The 14,842-nt window shown below is 43.3% G+C and overlaps 1 protein-coding gene across 2 annotated transcripts; it reads right to left on the bottom strand.

Moving 5' to 3' along the window:
- Positions 1-950: 950 nt before the first annotated feature.
- Positions 951-13,178, bottom strand: slc35a2 (solute carrier family 35 member 2). Of its 2 annotated transcripts, XM_086067956.1 has the most exons (8): positions 12,796-13,178; positions 8,669-8,754; positions 6,416-6,458; positions 5,672-5,860; positions 5,340-5,491; positions 3,942-4,064; positions 3,036-3,589; positions 951-1,123 (listed from the first exon to the last, which is right to left on the bottom strand). In XM_086067956.1, the coding sequence occupies exons 1-8, from the start codon at positions 12,854-12,856 to the stop codon at positions 1,096-1,098; spliced, it is 1,236 nt and encodes a 411-aa protein (XP_085924082.1). In that variant the 5' UTR covers positions 12,857-13,178; the 3' UTR covers positions 951-1,095. The 2 variants fall into 2 exon arrangements, with proteins under 2 accessions (XP_085924082.1, XP_085924083.1); XM_086067957.1 differs by lacking the exons at positions 6,416-6,458; positions 8,669-8,754 and having other exon boundaries at positions 12,796-13,161.
- Positions 13,179-14,842: the final 1,664 nt, after the last annotated feature.

Below are 14,842 nucleotides of genomic sequence, written 5' to 3'. Positions count from 1 at the left end.
TTGAAACCCTTTGTTAAAACTCTAACCCTAACACAGGCTTTTAACCGCAAAATGAATCAACCCTTGTTCAAAACCCTAACCAAGTGCTTGAAGTGGAAACCCTCATTTGAAAAGAAGATCGATCCCTTTTCGAAAACATTAAACTAGCCTTGAATCCATAACTGTAGCTATAAGACTACTTTAAAAACCCTGTCCCTTTGTTTGAAATCCTAACCCTGGCTTGAAATAGGACAATCGTTGGCATTCGTGAGGGGAATTTGCGCCCCCTTGTGGAGTCGCTTTCTACAGAAGAGAGTAGAGACACGTGCCGAAATCGTGGATGTAAGGCAGGGGTGGGCAAACTCGGTCCTCGAGGGCCGGATCGAGTCCTGCAGGTTTTGGAGGTTTCCCTCTTCTAACACAAGCTGATTCCAACCAACAGGATTGTTATCAGGCTTATGTAGAGCTTGTTGATGGGCTGATCATATACCAGCTGTGTTGGAGAAGGGAAACATACAAAACCTAAAGGACACTGCCCACCACTGATGTAAGGGGTCGTTTTTTCTTTTTCTTTTTTAGAATGACGGGAAATGTTAGTTACAGTTAGAGTATTTATCATAAACACGAAGAGAAAAGGGTGAAAACTCTGGACATGATGAGGAATGGGGTTCAAATGTCAGTCAAAGCGAACGGGAACATGATAGCATCCCGTTGGGTCACTATACTGACAATTCCGAACATCCGGGCATTTATGATATTTACGGAAGGCAAATGCTGTTTTTACATGTTGAAAACGTTGAAAACAAAGGGCGTTGCTTTTGCCTGTGACTGGCATACAAACCAGGCAAATTATTACAGTTGACAAACGACATTTCATCACATTTTGAATTCAAAATAGGTTGGCCACCATTTTGATTTGTGACGTAAGCTCGGAATTGTCATACAAACACATCTGCATCAACACGCAGTCATGTAACAAAATACTACTTTTAATTTACCTTTGAAATGGCGGTGCTAAATATTCAGTCATGGGAAATACAAAGTGAAAAGGAAAGATTTGACAGGTCCTTCAAAAGACCACGAGAGGGTGCTGTCTCGTGTGTGACGGGTTGCTTCTCAAGATCCTTTCTGCTTCCTGTCGCACCTGCACGACGGAGACAGAACAGAAGAAGAGGTTCACGGTTAGAAGAATACCAAAATTGATCTGCCCCAGGAAGTTTTATTTTATTTTGTCTTTGAGCAATCATCAGAAGCTCATGCATGCACGTTAATTCTTCCTTCACTCTCTCTTATGGTATCAATATACAGAATGTGTTAATACATATTAGTAAGTAAGTAAGTAAGTAATCAGGAAAACAACAATACATTCTTGACTTCCACCACAAGTAACAACAATAGCGGAAACGGTGTTGCAATCAACATTCTTGCTTTATATATACACATACAAGTCAATCGAGTACAAATTCACCGATACCAATTCCCACAGCGGCATTCAACATTGCCAAATGTTCATCTTCACGCACAACTCCCCGAAGAACCCGCAGGTGGTGGCATCAGTTTGTCAATTTGGAATTTTGCTCTGGTGTCTGTCACTCATGAAACAAACATGTTACTTTTGTTCAGAAATCAACATGATTAATTTAATGGCGCAACCAACCTGCTGCTAGGGCTGGGCGATTGATCGATTTCAACGTTCACTACAGATTATTCATCAGGTTGTTGGGTAAAAAAAAAATCACAACAAAAAAACTTACATAAAAAAAAAAGAAGCACTGACAATATGGCTGCCGAGAAGAAAGGACAGTGTGTGAGGTACGCGCAACCAAGTCATCAATGCCAATTCACCTTGCCTCACCTGTACAATTTATGAGGGTGGTGGAGACTGATTGGATCCATGCAGTTACAAGACTATACATTTGAAACAGATACAAATCGGTAAATGGATTTTTGTTTGGGGGGGGGGGGGGGTCAAATTGGGAGATTGTATTTTTAGGCCATATCGCCCAGCCCTACAAGTTGTTGTTTCTTTTAACCCATACACTTAATCCCAAACTTGCATTAAATACAAATCATACATAAAAACAAAAATCCCATTGATGACACCATTTAGATTTTTTTTTTTAACCTTCTTGCATTCACTTGATAGAAATATATTGTAGGAAAATAAAGGAGTGTTTTATCGATGCATCCATTTTTATGTCCTCATTTGGGTCCCGGATGAGCTGGAGCCGGATGAGCTGGAGCCGGATGAACTGGAGCCGGGGGTCCACCCTGGATTTGTCACCAGTCAATGTCAGGACACACATTAACAAACAACCCACAATCCGACCTCTGAACAATTTAGAGCAGGGCGTCAAGTAGCCCACTGCGCCACCGCGCTGCCGTTCTTGGCAGATGCATGGACACGACGACGAATATTTCACGTGGACAGCTGCCAGCTACCAGTTAATTAAGGTGGCTGTGATATGAGCGGATAATGCTGCCACGGGTCACGTGACCCAACGGTATGGCTCGGGTCCAGACGAGAAGAAAAAGGCACCAGTCTGCAGTCCGCAGGCGATCTGCACTCAGTCCTCCGAACACACTTCTACCGATAATCAAGCCTTCAATAATTGGCGTGCGCGTGGTGCATAAAAGATCAGGAAAAATCAGTGATCAATAAGGCCCCTCTATTTAAGGCTGCTTCTCGGCCTCCCGTGTGCTTTGTGCGGCCAGTTAGTGTGTTAGGTGGGAAAGGTCACAAGCAGACAGGAAGTGCGAGGCTGTGATCCAAAATGCTCACATTTTCCCCGACTGCATGAAGAGACAACTTTCAACGGAGTAAATTCCTCAAATTGCCAGTTAAGCTTTAGTTAAGCCATCTTGTGGCATTATACACAACTATAATCTTCTTTGGGGAGGTGTTACTCGCACATTTTTGGCTTTTTATGGCTTGGTCCCTATCTGAAACAGTGTAGACATAAAGGAGTAGGGAATATGTGAGTGATTTTGAACACAGCCAATGAGAGACAAGGAGGTTGGGGAGGGGTTTGAAGGGTCACTTGACCACCACTGACTTTGTCTGAAAGGCCTCCATCTTGACGCCGTCCTCAGTTCTCGGCGCGGCGGGAGACGAATTGAGGTTGGGTGACGATTTAGGGAGGCTGTACATGTAGACGGCGCCGATGACCAGCCCGGCGCCGGCGGCAAACAGCGGGTCCACGCGGAAAGCGAACAGGTAGACGGACATGACGGTGGAGACGATGATGGAGAAGGAGGTGGCAAAGCCTTTGAGGATGTTGTCGGCGTACTTGACCACCACGGCCACCAGGAGGCCGCCGAACGCCTGGTTGAAGATGACGCACCACACCATGGACGTGTAGCCCGCGAAGAAGCCGCGGCGAGACACGGCGGCGCCGTCGTTCCAGCACAGCGCCAACGTGCCCAGCGCCGTGCCGAAGATGCCCAGCTGCACGTTGCGCACCCACACCGACGCCGAGCTCCCCTTCAGGATCTTCTCAAAGTAGACGCCGGCGAATCCCGACGACAGGCAGCTGACGACCACGGCCGCCAGGCCGACCGCATAGTTCTGATCGTCTTTCTCCGTCCCCTTGCTGCCGCCCTGCTGCACCTGCAGACCAATGGAGCGGACACACGTGGTGAAGAGGGCATGTCCTGAGTGGAATTTGTCCCGTTTAAACTGCTAAGCAACAGATTTTTTTTGCCATTAGGTGCCATGTTGAAATTTCAGAGGTAGTGTGAGAGCTGTAATACCAAATGTAACACACCTGGGAACTTGTAACACCAACAAGTCACATGACACCGGAGAGGGAAAATCACTGCGCTCATTTTGGACATTTTCACTTAGGGGTGTACTCACTTTTGTTGCCAGATTAATGGTTGTATTTTGAGGGAACAATATATTGACACAGTTATATATATATATATCATAAAATGAGGTTGGAGGTGCGCAGGTGGCCTACCTGCACAATTGCAACACCGATGAAGAGCAGCAGTAGTGAGAACCACTGCACTTTGGACAGAGACTTCTTCAGCATCAGCACGCTGAAGAGCGCTGTGGTCAGGATCTTCAGTTGGTACGTCACCTGAGAACCAAACACCGCAGTCACAATCATCACCAGCGCGAGAGAAAAAAAATACAATTTCTATTTTTGTAATACAAAGAGCGATCCATTAAAATACAGTATTTTAATTTTTGAGAAAATATGACCCCCCCCCCCACCTCCACAGAAGTACAAAACAGTTTAGCTCAAACAAACATGCTGTAATTCTTGTTAGTTTACAAGTGATTCTTTTGGTTTTGGGAATAAATATGACTTCACTCCTGCAACTATTTTCTTGGGAAAAAAATAATTGTGATAGAAGTTTAATCCATTTTGTGACCAACCTCCTGATGCAATTTACTTGCATATGAATTGAAATGTGCATCTATCCTACGTTATTCATTAAATAACTTGACTCAATTTTGGGTTCGGGGCCAAAACCTGAAAACAACATAAAATCCATCTTGCCATCTTCTGGCATTTTGCTGCCATCTTGTGACAATTAAAGGCAATTATAAAACTTTGAAGACAAAATGTCCACACCCTGAGATGGATAAAATTGGGTGGATTTTGCCACAGAGTTCATATTCCACAAACACAATATTAATCAGAATGCCGTGTTTACACTAGTGGAGCCACATATAATATATTATTGCAAAGAACACTTTTGACTTGACTTCCCTTTTATATTGTAGCTCTAAGTACAACCATAGTTTGATTGGGATTTTTTTCTGGCCACTGGATATCACTTATTTAATTTTTTCAGCCCCAGTGTGTAGTCCTTAGCGCCACCTAGTGGTTTAATTGAATAACTAACAATAGGTCTCACTATCTTTTAAAACAGGCCTGCGGATGTTGGGAACCACCCCTGGCATAGATGACTCACTCACTACGAGGGTTGGCAAATTCCAGAAATTCGAAAAGCTTAATTTATATATATATATATATATATATATATATATATATATATCTTTGCAAATACTGTAGTAAAGGCATACCTGAGAATATCTACAAATTTCTTTAAAAAAAAGTTTTACAATATGCGCAATGTGAAAACCAATTGGCATTTGACGGGTTCAAACTTAAAACAAAAATGAATGGCTATTTATTTTATACACCTATCCAGGACGTATGCTAAAACTAAGCTGTAAAAGGAGCAACATTAATTAATGAATTAAACACTATGAATTGTGTCTGTACATTGCCAAAAACGGCCAAGAACAAGCTGAATGCGGGGTCAAGTCCAACGAGGGCCGAGGGTTAAACTGCTGCCATTATCAGTCAGGGCAAGCTTTGCGTTTGTCTTCATATAGTGACCTGGTAGGTGGCGGCGGGCAAGTTGGAGACGGCGATGTACTGCAGGTTGTTCTGCAGCGTGTAGATGAGCGACGGAACAGCCAGCTTCAACGTGTCCCTGTATTGAAAGAAGATGGTGTCCACCAGGAGCAACGCTGCCTCCTTCACGTTGACTGAGCACATGTGCGCACACAAGAAACATGAGACATCATTAGTTTTATTACTCGGCAGAAATGAGCAGACCATTTCTAAAGTTGTTGTTGTTGTTGATAGAAGTGCGTGTAGCTGTAATTTGTGTTTACATCGACTTTAGCAACATCGATAATTGTGATCAAAAGGAACCTGAGACTTACATCTCTTCTGCAGCAGGATGATGACAAGGCACGCCAGAACCTTGAGGACCTCCGCCATGACCACGGCCGACGTGGCCAGGAATCTCTCGCCGGGTAGCGTGCGCACGTATTGGATGCTGAGGATGAGTGAGGCATTCTGGACCACCAGCACAGCCAGACTTATGTACTTCAGCTTGTGGTTGACTGACACTGACGCCGAAAGCAACACACGCAGACAAACACAACACAAAACATTGCTTCTGTCAAGAAATCCTCGTCATCAAGCCCCGAAGCGCGCATAACCACATTTTATTGCTGGCTCCAAAAATTGCATGGGAGGTCAGTGAGTAAACCGAATGTAATAAAAGTTATTCAAAGGAGGAAAGTACTTCACATATAAACATATCGTAACGCTCATTTCTTGGGATGGGTACTCTTTTTAATACAAACAGCTCCTCAACATACGCATCGACAGTATGCGTGTTTCTGGAGTAAACCAGCTCCACACGGTTTACAGTGAGATTGAACAAAAAGTGGACCTTGGACTTGTTTTTGACATTTTCTTTTAAATGCAACACATAACACGTCAAATATATTACACACGTAAGTTTCCCTCATTAGGAAGTAGCAACATGATTGAGGAGCAAATAAGCAGACTAGTAATGAAAATAATGTGTTGGTGTTGAGTGGTAGAAGGTGAAATACTTTTCACATATACTGGTGTAAGTAAGGAACACTTGATTTCACTACTCGAGACAGACATACCCCGGGAACGGACTGAGGAGGATGACACGCTCCGCTCTCTGCACTGCTTCGTTGTAAGGAAAAGCAGAGAGGGGAGGGGTCGAGTTGGATGAAAAAATTTTCAATCAAATGGGGGGTGTACTGTATATTTGTTGTTTAAATATTACTTTTAAACTCTATGGTTTTTAATATATATTATAGCAATACGTTTCTAGCTTGTAAAAAAAAAAAAACACATAGTAAAATATATCTTTATTGACCATTTGCACCGACGTCACGTGATCACGTGACTGCCCTATGACGGACGGCGGAAGGAAATGATTGTTGAAAAAAAGTGGACGTGACCCGGAGCGACTTAGTGACTGTTATTTTACAAATTAAAAGTTATTATTGCCCATCGAGCCATGGAATTAAAAGTTGCACATTTAGTTGGGACTCAACGAGCGCATTATTTACTTTAGTTGGAGATCGCTGGTTTGAAAACAGCCCCTTACCTTTTGTTGCATGCTATTTTTACCAAGTTAATCAAATCGCCGACTTTGCCGGAATTCATTATGTAGTTTTACTCCTTTGTCTGTCTGTACAACCGACCGCAAAGCAAGATAGGACCATTTTATAAGATAAGGGATTAGATAAAGGACTTTACGCTGTACGAGATTCAATGGTTACAATACAGGCGGGAAAGTGGCTCTTTTGCCGTTCAGCGTCCCCGAGGGGGCGTTCCCATGAGGGCTGTGACGTCACGTGCAAAAGGTCGATATACTGCAAAATGGGCTAAATATGCATCTGTGTACGTCACTTCCTTTTTTTTTTTTTCTTTTTTTTTATAAAGAGCTCAGTATTGTTCATTCGGAAATGTCATCATCATTGCTCTTTATTTTTTATATATATATATATATATATATATATATATATATATATATATTTTTTTTTTTGTGTGTGTGTGGGTGAGTATGTGTATGTGCGTGCGTGCGTGCGTGCGTGCGTGTATTTGTTAGCTCACCAAAAAACCTATTAGAAAAAATCTCATACCGTTCACCTAAACCGAACACCGCCGAGACCCGAGGGGACCAAAGAAACCAAGGAAGGTGAAATCCAGCACCGACCAGACACCACCCACCAGAACTCCTCCCCAACCCAAGAAACATCCAGACCCCGACAAATCCAAAAAACAAAATCAGGGAGGCCTCAAGAGACCGAGAAAAGGAAGGAAGGACAGACGAAGCCGAGTGAGATCCACAGACACCAGCCTCCACCGATTCAATGACCTGAGGAGGAAACAGATTGTGTCTGAGTTTCGATAGATGCTGATGTGGTGGATCTGGCATGCATGAAAATCTCCACCAAAGAGGGGAGCCGTTGACCCGCGCCGGAACAGAGCAAGCGCAACACCTCAGGGCCCCCCAGGCCGCGGCAGCGCCAAAGGACGACCCCCGGGCCCCGCCAGGGCCACCGGCCAGAGAGCAAACCCAGGAGCAGGAGCGCCCCCTGCCCCAACACGGCCCGCGCCCCCGACCCAACGCAGCAGGACGGGGCACTGCAGGCCCGCCAGGCACCCCACCGGCCCCCAACCCCCCGCCCCCCATCCCCCATGAGTTAAGAGGAGCGACCAGCGGGGCCCTCCCCAACCGGGCGGGGGCAGGAGGCGCACCGGCCCACCAAGCCCCCACCCACCCCACCGGGACCCCGGCGGGCATATGGGACCCGTCCGGCGGGGCGATAGGGCTCGCCCCCCGGATACTGGGTCCCGCCCGAGGTGCCAGGACGCCCATCGGAGCGGGGCGGGCACGACATCAAACCCCAGCCACCCCCGCCGGCCCTCGTAGCACCGAGACCCGGGCCATGGATGGAGCCCCTGGCCCAGGGGAGGGGAAGGAAGGCGTACCGGGGAGGGGGAAGGGAGGGGGGAAGGAAACGACAAGAAGGGCAGGGGGCAGCGGCAGGGACGCAAGGAGAGGGGGAGAGGAGGAGGAAGGGTGACGAGGGAGAAGGGACAGGGAGGCGGAGGACGGGCGGGGAGAGGCGAGGAGGGAGAGGCAGCAAGGGGGAGGAAGGGGGAGGGGAGAGGGAACCACCGGGCACCCCGGCGGCCCACAGGCCCCGAACCGCGTCGCCGGAACGGCGCCGCCCCCGACACCAGGGAAAGCCCTGCAACGCAGCACCCCCCAAGAGACCCAGGGAACGGCCAAGACGCAGCCGCCACCCGGCAACCAACAGAGGGGCAGACCCGCCCACGCCCAGCCAGGGGGGACAGCACCCACAGAATTAACCCACTGGCATGCCGTGAATCCGAATATCAACCCCTGGTGCCCATCGGAGGCGAATCCGCTCGATCCCGCTGGCAGCAGCCGGGTTCCTGACTATAGAAACACAACCATTAGTTACAAATTGCCAAATACAGAAACATCAGTGCAAGTTATAACGCTGCTGTGGCTCTCGCTAACAGGCAGAATTAAGAGCCAAGTTTAGGTTAAAAAATTCTATATACGTAGACCATGTTTCTTTAAATTTTGACATTTGGTTCTTATTTGAGGCAGATATTTTTTCCATTAAAATATGATTTATGAGGAGGTTAGACCATTGGTCGATATTCAAAGTTTGTTTATTTTTCCAGTTAACAAGAATTGTTTTTTTTTGCGATAGTAAGGGCTACAAGTATAGATTGAAATTGTTTATGTGGTAAGTCAATTGTTGTTAAGTCACCTAGCAAACACAAGTTTGGAGATAACGGTATCCTACAGTCCAAGACAGCGGAAAGTTTTTCTAAGACTTTAGTCCAGAAACACATAACCGGAGTACATAACCATAAAGCATGAAAATAAGTGTCTGTAGTGTTTTGTAAACACTGGAGACAAATGTCGGAGTCTGAGAGTCCCATTTTCTTCATCATATATTGAGTAATGTATGTTCTGTGAATAATTTTATATTGGATAAGTTGTAAATTTGTGTGTTTTGTCCTTTTAAAAACGTTTTCACAAACTTGAATCCAAAAGTCAGATTCCGGAGCTATAGACAAGTCTGTTTCCCATTTTGAGATGGGTAAAGACGTTTTATCAGTATATGAAAGTAACTTATATATTTTTGAGAGTTTTTTTGTCGTTGTCGGAGAAAGCTTGGTAATATCTTTAGCTAAAACAGGCGGTTGGAGCGTACCCTGGAGTGTTGGAATTTGTTTCTTTATCATACTTTTAACTTGCAAATAATGTAAAAAGTTTCCGTTTTTTATTTTGTTTTTTTGGAGCAAGGATGTATATGATATAAACATATTATCTGAGAAGAGATGGTGGAGATGTGTAATTCCTTTCTGCTCCCACACATTCAAATAAAACGATTGGTTGTTAATTTGAAAGTCGGGGTTATGCCATAGGGGAGAAAGTACGTCACTTCCTTTCCTGGACCGGTCCAAATATGGAACGATGCCAGCGAGATGCTAAAATGGCGGCTCGTCCGCCATTGTGACACAGCCACTGATCTGTATATAGGCCAGGACTTTTGAAGCCGCGAGGCCGCCATATTACTACTTCCAAGAAGCCCTTGTCAGCATACGATCCTGTACATTTACAGTATCGAAATTGGAGAACATTTGAAACGCTACTTAGTGCAAACAGCATGATTTATGATGTTTTAAATTTGTTAAACATAAACAAGAGGATTTTACAACTTGCCTTAAATTCATGGATAAATGATATGCCTAATGATGTTTACAGGAGGTAACTCTTATATTTTTTGTTTAAAAAAATATATACCTGTAATCCAACATTGTATTGTGTCATACTGGCATTTTGTCCTACTGATATTGTCATAGTTAGCGTACAAATTGTTTGATGCAATAACGACTAGTGTTAAAATGCTTTTTAAAAATACTTTTATATTGCCCCGTCCTCTTTCTCTCCCCAATATTTTAGAGACAGAGATTGGTCATCTCTGCTTGACATAACGTAAAAATGGTAACAAGAAAATCCATGCTCCGTTTCAGAAGAATATTGTCATATGTTGTGACGTATCGGAACTGTTTTATAACGGCCATTAAATGGAAAAAGGTCTAGTGTATTCCAAATAAGTATTTGCTTACTTATAAGGTGAAGGAAGTGACCTTTGAAATATTACATAAATTATCCATTATATGACCAAGTTCAAAAGGGACATTGAAGCAAGTTGGCTCTTTTTGTGGCAACCACCCAGAGACAATTCAACATCTCTAATAAAGAAATAAAACAATATAAATGTATTATGGCATGATGCCAAATGCAGTGGCGCCGGAAGCAAGTGGAACAGCGACATCTTGTGATTTAGTGTTTAGCAAATTGACAACAACAAAAAAACACGTCGTTCGTAAACACAAACCAAAAAATTATCCGTTTACAAACGCACACGATGTCGTGGAATGAGTAACGGCAGTGGCACCAAATTGAATGGCGTCAGAAAAAAGGCAAAGGCGGTGGCTGATGCCGCACCATAAGCGGAAGTGACGTAACTGATGCCACAACAGATGCAGCTGCCGCTAAATGCGCTATCCCTTACTGTTATGCTGCCCGACTGTGCGCACAGACAATGGGAGCGTCACTGCCACTTAATGTAGTGGATGTCTAATTACACTTTATTCTAATGTGACCATAAAAAAAAAAAACAGGTATGAGAGAACACAAATAGTTAAAATGGGCAAAAAGGGATCAAACGTCAGTTGATAACAAGCATTGAGAAACTTCACAGTTCACGCAAGGCCGAATTGTCAAACTTTGTAGAGTCAACAACATTTAGGCAATTAATACGGTACTTCCTGTTTTTTTTTTACTTGTTGAAAGTTGAAACCCAGTCACATAAAGTCTGGGGCACTACTTTGCGTCTTTTGACGCTCAGTATGTTGGAAGGATCCCTTTGAAAATGCCATGCTGCATCTCAAGAGGAAGCATTAAACTTCACGATCGACTAACGGCGACAAACACATGAAAAAAACGTCACAAAAAAACAAAACAATTATTGTGCTGAAAGACTATGGCCAGTCATAACATTATGTTTGCATGCACTTGAATTCGATTGAATCGCTACAGATACCTTGAGTTCAGTATTGCCAATAATACCAATCCACCCCACTCAAACTTTGTAAGCAGACCATTAAGAAGCGGCAAAGCTTTGCTGCAGTTAAAATGAACATTTGTGACTAGGGGTGCACCGATCACAATTTTCTGGCTGATCACCGATCTTTTAAAAAATCTGACCTGCCAATCCCGATTTTTCCGATCTCGATTTTTTTCATAACAAGCAGCATACACCTTCAGAGTTCCAATCTCATTTATTTTGAAAACATTGAACAATATCTGTGAAATAATACAAACGGGCTGTTTCAACTGCAAATTAAGTAGTATTCTGAAATAAAAATGAAAAGCTTATTAGTCATCACAGCAGAAGAGGACAGTGGCTGACTTGTTCAGACCTCTGAGGAGGGAGATGAGATCGGTGGAAAAGATCGGTTTATATTTAAGGGATCCGCCGATCCCCTAAAACTAAGGAAATCGTGGCCGATCAATAGGTGCACACCTATTTGTGACTATTTTTTTTTTTAAATACCGGATATGTGTAATTTTGTAAAGATAGGGCGTAATAGGGTTGTTGTTTCTAGTTGTGTGTTAAATTAGTGTTGCTACTTTTGGTAATAAATTATTGTGACTTGCCACCTCTTTAACCATTTAAAATTCAGGTGGCACTGTTATTCACAGCCAGGAACGGCTGTACACGGCCAGCACACTTAACATTTATCGACAAAGGGGGCGGCACCGACCTGTTCGGGAAACTACCGAAATTCTCGATGGCCAGTCCGCCCCTGATCAGGAGCAATTGCCTTTCCATTTTTCAAGCTTTTCAGTGACTTTCTAACTTCTTCCTTAACAATTATTGTTACATCCTTTTCATATCGCCAATTCCCATATTACGTCACAAGTCAAAATGGCGGTCTAGTGCTAGCAGAAAGAGTCGTCAAACGTGGCGTAGTGTGAGCTAGAATGAATGGGGCCTTGTTTAAAAAAAAAAAAAAAAAAGTTTAAATGTGATGTGAGTGCATCACAAAAGGCTCCTTAGAGTAATATTGACTCAGCGCATGTTTGCACTGGGAAAGCAACGACACCAACTTGCTTTCACTTCCGTGGCACGCCCGCATAGGAACACAACTAGCAGTACCTGCTCCACGTCAGCACCTGATCACGTCACTTCCTTTTTCTCTCCTGCTCACTAACTTTCGCACCACAATGACGTCACGTTTGAGGGATTTATACAAATGTTGCACCAACAACTGGAACTGCAAACTAAAACCACTCAGTCACTAGAAATCCCCAAAAATTACCTACAACTAATATGACTCCTAAAGGAACACCAAAAGCCTCCCCCCACCCCCCACAACCTTCTCTTACTTTCAGAGTGTCCCTGCCTCGTCCTGTGTTCGGCCACCAGGTTGCGTTTTCCATCAGCCATGCTAACGCCTGCCCGGCTAACACCCCGCTAGCAGCGACTAGCGGCGTCCGGACAAACGGAGGCCCGACCAGGCGTCCGAACGTGGCTGACAGACGAGAGTTGGGTCCAAGAGACAGCGTCAGCCGGGGCAGGGCGCTGCAGCAGCACCGGGGAGGTCACCGGGTCTGTCGGAGGGAGGCAACCCGCCGAGGAACTACGACGTTCGGGTAACAGGCAACTCTCCGCTGTGTTGGAGAGTGCGAAACACCTTGGCGTAACGTGTCACTCTCGCTAGATAAACTCTTTGGATGAACCTATGCAAATCAACAAAGTGGACAAGTTCTTGACAAGAGTGAGACCTCTTCGCAGATCCTCATCCTACTAACAAACACATACTTGATCGTCTCATAGAGGATTTCTATTGGCTGTTGAGTTGGAAGGAGTCTTATTGGCTGCTGACATGTTCACCTGATATAAGGGGCGCGTTCGGAAATAGATTTTTTTTATTTTTATATTGAACATCTGTGTCAAACACAGCAATTATGGCTTTTATTATAGTAAATTACAAAATTCAAACAGGAACCAGTATACAATATAGATATAGAATAAAATAAAAATACACTAGCTAGGGCTTTTCACATAAGATGTATTTGTCAATTATGCAAATAAGATTAAAAGCATTTATATATTTTTTTATAAGTGTAAGGGTCTTTGAAAAAGAAACAAACTCGTTGGGACTTAAAATGTTATGTTTGTGGAGATTTTTTCCCCCTAGGATAAGCTTATTAGTCATGGAGTCGTTTGTAACGTTCAAAACAACACCAAAAGAAACATCTTGCAGAGAAAATTCTCTTAACTGGAAAAAGTTCGGATGAAGCCACTCATGTATATATGTAATTTTAAATATTTAGTTCTTAACTGATAAATAGTGTCTTTAGGAAATTATTGTAAGACATAATTTCTATGGTTGAATGTGGCCGCCATAAACATTTATGGTCCCTACACAATCACCAATCAATGAATTTCTGACGTGTGTGTGTTGAATACAATACCCTAGCAGCAACTGATCGATATCCTATGTGAAATATTTTTTTGGAGGCTACTTTCACACAAAAAAAATTAAAACAAAAATTATACCAACTTAGTGGCCTAAAATTACCAGCCAATCAGAATTTCCATGAGCCAAAAAAGGAAGGAAAAACCAAAATAAAATGAGCCATTTAAAAACAAAACAAAACTTGAGTTCCACTAACTAAAACTAAAAGGTTTACAAACGTACACTTCCGTCTTCTCGAGCTTTGCAATGGCGTTTTTTTGCTGCCTATAAAGTCCATTAGGACAGTTAAAAATGGCACAAAATGCACCTGTAGTTTTGTCACTTAAGGCTGAAAGCAGTTTAAACAATGCTTGCAAGCTTTAAGGTGTGCAGTTACGCAAATACTTTCAGCACTCCCGGCTTTGTTGTTGTTACTTGTTACCCTTAGCATCATTGTGTGACTGTATTGTTTGAAAACTGTACTGTATGCAATTTGTTTACAATACCCAAGTCAAGTGGATAGTTTACACTTTGTTTAAATATTTGCTTTAATGTCACTCGTTCTGCCAATTTGCCTCAAGCCCATAGTTTGGCGAAATACATATATACACACACACACATATATATATATATATACATTTATATATACATATATAAGTAATGCAAATCAATCTGCACTATAAGTTGGTTGCTCTGAATAAATTATATGCATGTGAACTACAGGTATTATCTTTCTCCACTTGACTTTTGAGTTGCCATACTCACAATATTATGCGTGTTCAATAAAGTGATTTTCCGTCTATCCAAACCACCTGCTGTCGATTACAATTTGTTGTATACTTTCCAAAAGGTACATCACACTTTAGCTTTAAGTGTGAAATTATACTTTTCAAGTTGTCAGTCATACTTTCCTCCTGGCTCACGCAAGTCTGCAGTAATAGTCCATGTGGAAAAATAATCAGCACAAAATG

The sequence above is a fragment of the Leptonotus elevatus genome, chromosome 2, assembly GCF_054856555.1.
Source record: "Leptonotus elevatus isolate MCC_2025b chromosome 2, RoL_Lele_1.0, whole genome shotgun sequence".
Lineage (NCBI taxonomy): Eukaryota > Metazoa > Chordata > Actinopteri > Syngnathiformes > Syngnathidae > Leptonotus > Leptonotus elevatus.
Note: the sequence above shows the minus strand (reverse complement) of the source record. Positions and strands in the feature narration are given on the sequence as shown.

Bases quoted from the DNA above. Each gene is read 5' to 3' on its own strand.
- slc35a2 (XM_086067956.1), bottom strand. From the start codon at position 12,856: ATGGCTGATGGAAAACGCAACCTGGTGGCCGAACACAGGACGAGGCAG. The intron at 8,755-12,795 runs GTAAGAGAAGGT...GTGTTTCTATAG, and splicing joins GAGGCAGGGACACTCTGAAA to TCAGGAACCCGGCTGCTGCC. The intron at 3,590-3,941 runs GTAGGCCACCTG...ATTGGTCTGCAG, and splicing joins TCGGTGTTGCAATTGTGCAG to GTGCAGCAGGGCGGCAGCAA.